Source organism: Phyllostomus hastatus, unplaced genomic scaffold, assembly GCF_019186645.2.
Source record: "Phyllostomus hastatus isolate PE091 unplaced genomic scaffold, TTU_PhHast_1.1 phas_contig_210, whole genome shotgun sequence".
Taxonomy (NCBI): Eukaryota; Metazoa; Chordata; class Mammalia; order Chiroptera; family Phyllostomidae; genus Phyllostomus; species Phyllostomus hastatus.
The window spans coordinates 26,387,675-26,397,508 of record NW_025333737.1 but is presented as its reverse complement, the minus strand read 5'-3'; the positions used below and the strand labels follow the sequence as shown (position 1 = coordinate 26,397,508).

Genomic DNA, 9,834 nt, shown 5'->3' with positions numbered 1-9,834 from the left:
ACTCCTTCCAGGTAAATCGGGGCCCCTCCTTAGTGTCTCTGGCTCAGAACTTGCTGTTCGTCCTTCATACCACTTGCCACCATCTCAGAGCTCGTGTCTTCTCAGGCCTAACGGTTCAAGCTCCGCCTCTCCCAAAGCCCAGACCCTCCATGCGAACAAGCACCTCAGCCGCTCCGCTCACAGCTGTACCCCCACACCCAGCCCGGGGCCCGACATAAAAGCAGACACCGGGTGACTATTTGTAGAACAAACGATTCTTCCTCTCATCTCGTCCTCATCAGAGCCCCGTCCCAGGCGTGCTTTCATCTCTGGCCTTTGCAGAGTCGCTTCCTCTGCCTAGAAGTTTCTTTCCTTCCCCTCCTACCCAGGCTGATCCACATACAGCAAAATAATTTATCTGGGATTTGTCTTTGGCCCCTCACTTGAATCAGGGTTTCCTTCTGGGCTCTGCTAGTCCCTTCCACGTAGCACTCTACCATGATGCTTTAAAATGCAGATGGCCGGGTAAATGTGAATGATTGTTTGTGATAACGACCTTCTCCACCTCTCCTCCTGGTTCGGCTCTGCTGCAGCTGGCTCAAGGGCATCCGCTCTCTGCCTTTCAGACCATGAGGGACCCCACTTTCCGTTCATTCAGTAGGCACTGACCAGGCACCTACTGCGTCGTTTTCTTTTCTGCAGCAGTGGAGAGGCTGGTGGGAAATAGGACTCTTCCGAAGAAGCAAGTGAAGGCATCGGAAGTGCTAAGCAAATGCTCAGCTAACCCGCATCCAGGGAGGAAACGGGCTGAGGGGGCCGGGTGCGGACTGAGAGGTGGGAGTAGTGCATAGACTCCTGTCCTCTTCACTGAGCAGCAGGGTGTGTAGCGGGGGAGGGGAGTTGCAGGACCCAGAAAGGTGAGCCTGAAGGCCTGGCGTCACCGCCAGCATGCCTACACGCTGTTTTCCCGCCCCGGGAGCAGCCGGAGGGACCGAGGCTGGGTGCAGCTGTGGAAGAATCGCGGTCAAACTCAGCACTCTCTGTTCCGTCTCTGCCTTCCCAGGCCACTCCACTCTTTTGAGCTGCTTCTCATTCCCTCTTTCCCGATGCTCCCCCCACACCAGAGTGTGTCTGAGTGAGGTCTGGAGGTCACCTCTGTGGGCATCAGGGCAGGGCAGGGCAGGGGCTTATAAAAATACAGGTTCCTGGGCCCCCATCTACTGATTAGGTTTCCCTGGGGCGGGACCCCTCGGAATCTGTGTGTACAATAACCCCGCTCCACTTGGTCCACTGAAGTAAGACAGCCCATCAGCCCGCCTGCCCTCCTGGCCCCTGGCTGCCTGCTCCTACCCAAGAACCTTTGGGAGCTGTTCTTCCACTCGTCCCTTAAATGTCAGAGTGCCCAGGACCCCCCCATCCAATCCCCTTGCTCCCCTTATATATCCACGCCCTCAGCGCCCGGTGGAAAGATCAAGTCAGCGTCATTTGCTGTCTTGGTGCCATTTGCGAGCAGGCCTGTGACCTCATTAAACACGACTGTCATTTTACACTTCTGAGCTTGTGTCCTCAGGATGGGAAATTACTGGAAAGCAAGAGCAGCACTAACCCTCCCTGTGGCCACGGGGGGAAGATAACATGGAACAAACCGCAGCCTCGGTTACAAAGCCCCAGCCGCCCGGGGCCACACCGCTGTGCCACCCACCCTTTTTTAATCCAGCGATGGTCCAACAAAAGCTCAAAGCCCCCGCCCCTCAATGCCCATGTATCTCTCCACACCACGCCCCTCTGCTTTCTTGGAGAGTGAATAAAAACTTTACTAGGCATTTTCTTCTCTTTGTGAATCCTTTCATAGCCCGCGCCACCAACCCCCCTAATACCCACGGCCAGACCTTCTCCCCTCCTGGGGAGGCCAAAAGCTCCCAGACTTGCCATGAGGAAAGCCGACCCTACCGCCCCTCTCCCCAGCACCCACCTTCTTTCCCTCGCCTGCGGCACCCATCTCAGCGAGCATCCCACCTGCTACCCAGGCCAGAAACTGGAGCATCACACCCGACTCCCTTTCTCCCTTCCTCTCCAGCCTCAGCAACCACCAGACCCTGATTATTTCACTTCCTAAGGACATTCCAGCCACGGCACTTACCTCCTAACTGGTTCTCTCTCTCTAGGCTTTCCTCTTTCCAGTGAATTCTCCAAAAGCTTCCTAAAATGCAAATCTGACTGTAATCGCCATCCTCCTTATTAAAGCCCTGCGGTAGATCCTCATAAACAAAAGCCCTAGTTAGTCCCTTGACCTGACACATAAAACCCTTCATCAGCGGGTCCCAGCCTTCTGCTCCAGCTTCCTCTTCTCCCCTCTGAGCTCCAGGAACAGCAAACTGCTTCGGCGTCTAGCCTCCAGACCTTGGATCAGCCAGCGCCTCTCGCCTGGCTGGTTCCTCCTCGTAACCTCGGCATCACCTCCTCTGGGAAGCCATCTCCGCCCCACCCTGCCCCTGTCTGCACCATGCTTGGTGCATCCATAATGCCCAGTACAGGAATCTATTATTCCATTCACCACACTGAGTTCTAATCATCGATTTCCGTGTCCTGGTTCAGCACCAGCCAGTGAGATCCTTGAGGGCAGGGACGGTGTCCCATTCATCTCTGTATCCCAGCCCCTGGCCTGGTGCCTGACCCCGAGGACAGGCTTGATGAGGGGTTGATGGATGAATGTGGAGGGGAGACTTGAAGGAAGTGAGAGCCGGGAATGGCCAAGAGGGCAGTGAGGGTGAGCCTGGCAGGAGGCGCAGGCGGAGCAAATGCGTGGGAAGCGGGAAGGCGAGAACTTCCCTTCGCTGCACTCCCACGACTGCACGCCAGCCATTGTGCCTGAGCTTTGTTTGTACATTTTGCCTCACTTAGTTCCTGCAACAGCAGATCAGGACACTGGCACCAGAGAACCAAAGCAACCTGCCCAAGGTCACACAGCAGGTGAAATCCAGAGCTGTCTGGCTTGCAAAGCTGTACTTACTCAGCCGGGCCACACCGCTCTCCTGGGGACAGGGCCTTCTGGAGATGTACAAGGAGTGGGCCCAGCTTTGCCTCTGCCTAGCTGCACGCCGGAACCAGCTGCCCACGCTCAGGCGGACAGCTCCTTCCTCCCAGCCGGACAGGAGGCCCCAAGGCCAGACAAGGATTTATCTGTTCCTTCCTCCCCTGGCCTTTGGGGTCTTTGACTAGACACGCACGCCTCACCACCACCTCCACTAGGGAAGGGCTGGGGCACCTGGTATGGCCCGGAGTGCCTGGGAGCGCAGGGGGCTCTGTGACGCTGTCTGGGTTCTGCAGAAGCTGTCTCCCTCATTGCACTTGGCCCAGGCTGGTATTAAGATTCATCTGCATTCTCAGCGCACCCGCCTGGCAGATGGTGGGGGAGGAGGCTGGGTGCCTGCTGAGGGCTGCAGCCAGAGACCAAGCTGGGACCCGAGGGCCACAGAGCAGAATGCCCACCCACTGGGCCCCTTGGGCCCAGCCCAGGCCGGGGCCCTTCCAGATGCCAGGCACCTCCTCACCCTCACAACCTTCAGCGGGTACTAGGACCTGACCTTTGCTTTTTCTAAGGATTAAAGGGGCTCTAAAATTCCAGGAAGGAACTGTGGAGATGAGTGGGGGGAGGGTCCCACCTTTGAGAATCTCCTGTCAGGGTCTTGTTTTCCTCGTTGCTCTGGAAATTTGCAGAGACCAGGGATAACCAAGGACCCCCCCTGGAATAGGAACCCCATGTCCCAGCCTAGTGACTGCCCGGGTCACAGGGTCAGTGAGAACAAAGAACACGGAGGCCTCGCCCACTTCACGAACCCTGACCCTTGACCCCAGCCTCAGAAGTTCTTCTCAGAAGCCTCAGAAGAGGTTCTCAGGGAAGTTCTTCTGGGTGTCTAGCCTGACCCCTAGTAGCCTTTTCAGCCCTGGGCATTAGCCAAACTTTCCTGTCACAGCGATTGCACTGAAGTTGTGTGTGTATGTGTTAGGGTATGAGAACAGTTATTCCAACCCCTCTGAGTAGGGGTTTGGAACCCCTCCAAAGCAGAAGAGGAAGGAAACTGACATCATAACAAAAGGAGTACAGGCTAGACACCCAGAAGAACTTCCCTCAGCAAGGAAGCAAGTTTTACAGATAGAAAGTGGACTTTCGACTGTGGGGAGAGGTCACACTAAGGAAGACTTTTGTTTTGTTTTGTTTTGTTGTTTTGGAATGGATTTGGAAAAAATGGTCTTTCCAAATTCCAGGTCTCCTAGGGTTGAGCGTAGGGCCGCAGATGTCTAACACCCGGCCAGACGGTGAGGAAGGTAGGGTGCCTAACCCCAGGCTGCTACCCTATCCCTGCCGCCAGCATCCCCTATCCCCTCCCCGGCCCGTCCAGCCTCTTCTGTCCTGGGTCCCCGGGCTGCGGGCCGGCAGGGGAGGAGTTAACTCCGGAGGTACCGGCTGGGCTCACAGTACCTGCCGCTGCCGTCGCCGCCGCCGCCTGTAGGAGGGACGAGGCAGCAGGAGCCGCCTGGGCGCCGGGAGCGCTCCAGTCTGGCGGGTGCTGCGCGGGGAGCGGAGGACGGGTTCGGCGCCGCCAGGGGCGTCCGCCAGGGGGCGCGCCACGACGGGGCGGGAGGGGCCGTCTGGTCAGGGAAATTAGCACTAGGGACGGGCGCGCGCGCGGGTCCCCAGCACATCTGGGCGAGAGCGGCGCCGCTGGAACCGAGGGGGGCGCCGAGCGCAGATCTGGAGCGGCAGAGCCGCCTTGCAGCTGGGGCCCCTCGAGGCGCTCGGGGCGCCCATCTGGGACCTCGAGAGGGGGCAGCGCGGCGCGCAGCTGGACCAGGGAAAGGGGGCGGCGGCTGCACAGCTGGACCAAAGGGGGCGGGGTCGGTCCGAGGCGACTGGCAGAAGCGAGGGCCGCGAGTCACCAGCAATCGGAGCATGGGACGGCGCTCCTAAAAAGAGCAGGGGTGAGGCACGGGCCTGGGACCCCGAGAGGAAAAGAGAGAAAGGGGCAAGAGGGCAGAGGAGAAGGATGCAACTGACTCGCTGCTGCTTCGTGTTCCTAGTGCAGGGCAGCCTCTATCTGGTAAGCGGTCCGCGGGGAGCTGCGCGGAGGGCAGGGGCTCGGAGGACTGGGGGAGAGCGCGGGAAGCTTCGCAGCCCGGAAACTTTCTCCCTTCCCCCCAACATCCCCGGGATGGAGGGAACGCCTGGAGGCTGGGGGAGAGGGCGGGTCTGAGACCCAAGAAGGTACAGAAAGGGTTAATAGGGGCGGAGAGCGGGTGCTTGCCTGGCCCACCCATTCGGCCGCTGGTGGCGGGAGGTGAGACCAGCACGAGGGAAAAGGCCGGCAGCTAGGTCGCCAAGGGTTACCCGACCCCTTCCAGGCGCCCGCCTCCAGGCGGGACGCGTGGAGGGGGCGAGGGGGTGGGTTGTGAAGCTGGTGACTGGCCAAGTCAGGGGGCTTGGGCTTTTTCCTGATCTCGGGGACCCAGAGGGCCCCGGGCTGTGGGTCCCCTAGCGCGCCGAGCCGGTCCAGGCGGGGTCGGCCCCTGCGTCCGTCGCTCCCGCTCCCTCCCGCTCCCGCCCTCCCCGCCTGTTGTTTTCCTCTCCTCTCCCGGCTGCGCGCAGCCCGAGCCCCACAGGACCTGGGCAGGCGGCTCCCGCCCCGGGCTCTCGCGGCAGCTGAGCTGGGCACCCAGATCTGCTCCCCTTGATCTTGCTCGCGGCTGCTGGGTGGCCCAGGACGCCCGGGAACCCCACCCCAGGCCCCAGCCCAGGTCTTAACTCCTCTCCGACCCAGCGCCCCACCCCCATCCTGTCTTGGAGAAGCCTCAGCTCCACATCTGGATCTGCCCCTTTCCTCAAAACAATAATCCCCTTTGCCATCTCCCCTTTGCCACTCACTGTGTGGAAGAACCCTTCCCTTCTCTCATCCCACCTGCGGCCCTTCTCCCCAGCCTCCACCCACTTAGCTGTGACCCTCAGGGGCCAAGCCCGCACAGGTCTGTAGCCTTTGGTCTAACCCCCAGGAGCCTCCCCTCCTGCTGTCCTACCCTATCCCTGGGGCCTGGCAGGCAGGGCCACTGCACACATCCGCCGCTGGCCAGGGTCAGAACAGGGAGCAGAAGCCCCCAAACCCCTGGGGACCCCTCCAGACCCCAGCCCTCAGGCATCCCCCAGCCCCCCCCCCCAGGGACACCCTCAAATCCTGATGCCACCCCGCCGTGAGCAGGTGCCCCCGGTGCTGGTAACATAGCCGCAGAGGGTAAGTGCTCTCGTCAAAGGCTGCGCAGACACACCCCGGGCAGCTGCCCTCAGGAAACCTTGTCTGCTCCTGGACGCCCTCCAGAGCTGTCCTGTGTTTGAGCTCGGTCAGGCTGTCCCGCTGGCCGTGGCCGCCACTCTTCCAGGAAGCTGCCCTAGGAGTCGCCTGTTGCCAGAGTGGTCCAGCAGAATTGGGCAGTTTGACAGGAGATTAGGGGTGGGGATGGGGATTGGGGCACATCTGGTCTGCCAGGCTGGGACGGGGCGGCGGGGGCGGGGAGGGCTGACCCTGGGTGACCGAGCCTCACAGTGATGCAGCCTTCGAAAACTGGGTGCTCCTCTGTGAGATGCAGGTAAGAAGAACCCCAACCTCAGAGCGCAAGCAATGCCGAGCCTGTCATCGCCAGCATCCCCGTGGGGGTGTTCGGCTTGCTGCCCCCTGGGCCGTCCTCAGTGTGAAATTCACTCCAGCCCCCCCCCCCCCCGGCCCCAGTCCTCTTGCATTTACACCTGAGAGAGGATGTCACTGGGCTCCCTTTTCTTACTCCATCATCTGTCGCCCTGAGGGTAGAAGCTGTCCTAGGGCAGGGTGGCTCCTCATCCAGCAGACTAGGAAGCCCCAAAAGGCAGGGGCTGTACCTCTCCTGCCAAATGAGGGAGCTCTTCCAGCTTTGGGAAGGAGCTCTCCTACCTGCCTTGGGGCTCTGAGGTCAGAGACTGTGGCCCCCCTGCCCCCATCAGCCTGGGATTCCACAGAGGCAGGGACTCTGCTGCTGCGGCATCTGGGGGCTCTGTCAGCACAGGGACATGCTTCTGCTATGGGACAGCGGCTCTTCCAAGATCAGGTTGGGCCTCCCCCATCTGACTGCACAATCCCCAGGGGTGAGGGCCACAAACCCCTGGAGGCGTGGTCCGCTGCAGAGAACCCTCATCCATCCTTTTAGACTCTGAATAGTGGCCAGAGACAAGGCAGTGAGGAGGAGAGGTGGAGGAGGGTGATCTGGGTGTCAGAACGTGAGATGGGACCGTGACGGCAGCCGGTGTACACCCAGCCCTTAACATACATGGGCAGCGTGCAGGGGCCCCTCAGCCCCGAGTCAGTGGGAGAGACCGAGAGAGATGATGCTGGTGACGGGAAGCAATGGACCAGAACTGCTGGGTCCTCTGGGGACAGGACTCTCACACTTATCCCCACTCCCCCCACAGGTCATCTGTGGCCAGGATGATGGGCCCCCTGGCTCCGAGGACCCTGAGCGTGATGACCACGAGAGCCAGCCCCAGCCCCGGATGCCTCGGAAGCGGGGCCACATCTCACCTAAGGCCCGTCCCCTGGCCAACTCGACTCTTCTAGGGCTGCTGGCTCCGCCTGGAGAGGCCTGGGGCTTCCTCGGGCAGCCCCCCAACCGCCCCAACCACAGCCCCTCCCCTTCAGCCAAAGTGAAGAAGATCTTCGGCTGGGGCGACTTCTACTCCAACATCAAGACGGTCACCCTGAACCTGCTTGTCACGGGGAAGATCGTGGACCACGGGAACGGGACCTTCAGCGTCCACTTCCGCCACAACGCCACCGGCCAGGGCAACATCTCCATCAGCCTCGTGCCCCCCAGTAAAGCCGTGGAGTTCCACCAGGAGCAGCAGATCTTCATCGAAGCCAAGGCCTCCAAAATCTTCAACTGCCGGATGGAGTGGGAGAAGGTGGAGCGGGGCCGCCGGACCTCCCTCTGCACCCACGACCCGGCCAAGACCTGCTCCCGAGACCACGCCCAGAGCTCAGCCACCTGGAGCTGCTCCCAGCCCTTCAAAGTCGTCTGCGTCTACATCGCCTTCTACAGCGCGGACTACAGGCTGGTCCAGAAGGTGTGCCCGGATTACAACTCCCACAGTGACACTCCGTACTACCCCTCCGGCTGAGCCCGGGCAGGCCGCAGGGGCCGGGCTGGGGCTGGGAGGACAGGCCTGCCCACGCAGGAGGCCATCTGTCTGGACGCTGGGCAGGGGAGGGGAGGGGCCTCAGGCAGCGAGTGGGATAGAGAGAAGGAGAGGCCAAGTCTCACGCGGTGGGGAAGGGCTCTCACGTGCAGGCCCCGTCCTGAGGTCTTGGAGCGACTAGGGCACAGGTGCACTGGAGGGGGAGTGGGCTCACCGCATCGCCTCACGGGGTGTCCCCACGGAGTGAGAGGCAGATGCTGTGTCCGGGGCCGGGCAGTCCAGCGTGGCCTCAGTAAAGTCCTGGAGAGGAGCCCGAAACCTCAGCTCCCTCCCTGCCATCCTGAGATGGAACAGCAACAAGCAGAGGGCTATTTCCTCAGCGCTGACACCGAGTAGGAAGAGGGGGACAGCTGAGATGGGGCCTCCTGGGGGCCAGCGCTCGGGGCGGGGGGAGGAGGGGCTGTCCGGGCCCGCTCAGTGGGCAGCCTGGAGCCCCTCGTCCTGGACTGCGGACTGAGCTCGGCCTGAGGCTGAAGCGGTGACTTTGGAGTCTTCAATGTCACGACAAGTAGATCATCGGCCATCTGCCCCCAGCCAGGCCACCCCTTTATGAAATTTCCTCTCCTGCCATTGTGCCCCCACCCCTCCCCGCACGGATGGGACACCCGTCTCTGGCTGAGATGGGGGTGACCGTGGCTCTCCCAGCACTGGGGCCGTAGGTGGAAGCCCCCCACCGCACGCTGTGTGCCCCTCCTCCAACCCAGCCCCGCTGGCTCGTCTGGGAGCCTCCTTGTCCAGCCGGCCACCCTTCAATGTCAGTCTTGCCTGTGGGATCGGGGCCAGAGGGAGACGTCGCCTCCCCTCTTGGCTGTGGGGCTGGGGGAGGCCACACTCTGGAGGGCGTGCTGGACCTGTTCCGTGGTGTCTGTCTGTGGGTGGGTGGGGGTGGGGAGTCTTGTGAAATCACCTGGTTGTCAACTTCTGTGTGCCGAATCTTGTTCTTGGAGCAGGGAATAAAGCTTTCCCAGGGCACTGGATTCTTGTCAGGGGAGAGGGCCCCCCGGGCACCCCACAGTCCAGCTGGCGGGGCTGCAGGGCTCACACAGCCGGTGGGCGGTGGTGTCTGCCAAAGCAGCTCAGGGAGGGGGATCTGGTGGGTGGCGTGAGCCAGAGAAGGGTGTCCCTTGTTACTCCCTGGGTCGCCATCTGGGTGGGCCCGTTGGGTGTCCCTGGTCCGTCAGTGTTTTGCTCTGTGGCCTGGGGCATGTCCACTCTCTGGGTCCCTTTCCATATTCCCTCCCTATGAAATGAGGGGCTGGTCCGGCCCAGACGTTCTCGAATGGGGGATGGGCTTCTGTGCCACCACGAGGGTTTGTTACAACAGATTTCTGGGTCCCATCCCGAGCAGGCTTGGGTGGGGCCTAAGCACTTGCCTTTCTCATCAGCGCCCACGGGGTGGGGGGTGCTGCGGCTCTGCGCTCAGGGGCCACGCTTTGAGGACCTTCAGATGAACTCTAGGCTCCTTTCCGGCTCCGGCTGCCCGGGATGAGGACTCGTCGCCAACACTCTCCCCCAGCTGCGACTTGCCCCTGCTGCTCCTGGGAAGGGCCCTTTCGGAGCATCAGGGGTGTTGGGATTGCAGTCTG

At 61.4% G+C, this 9,834-nt stretch overlaps 1 protein-coding gene across 4 annotated transcripts; it reads left to right on the top strand.

Moving 5' to 3' along the window:
* The first annotated feature begins 4,162 nt into the window (after positions 1 to 4,162).
* NXPH3 (neurexophilin 3) lies at positions 4,163 to 9,103 on the top strand. 4 transcript variants are annotated; one of them, XM_045837039.1, is made up of 2 exons: positions 4,163 to 4,296; positions 7,466 to 9,103. In XM_045837039.1, the coding sequence occupies exon 2, from the start codon at positions 7,547 to 7,549 to the stop codon at positions 8,168 to 8,170; it is 624 nt and encodes a 207-aa protein (XP_045692995.1). In that variant the 5' UTR covers positions 4,163 to 4,296; positions 7,466 to 7,546; the 3' UTR covers positions 8,171 to 9,103. The 4 variants fall into 4 exon arrangements, with proteins under 4 accessions (XP_045692995.1, XP_045692994.1, XP_045692992.1 ...); XM_045837038.1 differs by having other exon boundaries at positions 4,163 to 4,305; XM_045837036.1 differs by lacking the exon at positions 4,163 to 4,296 and adding an exon at positions 4,652 to 5,078.
* The last annotated feature ends 731 nt before the right edge of the window (positions 9,104 to 9,834 follow it).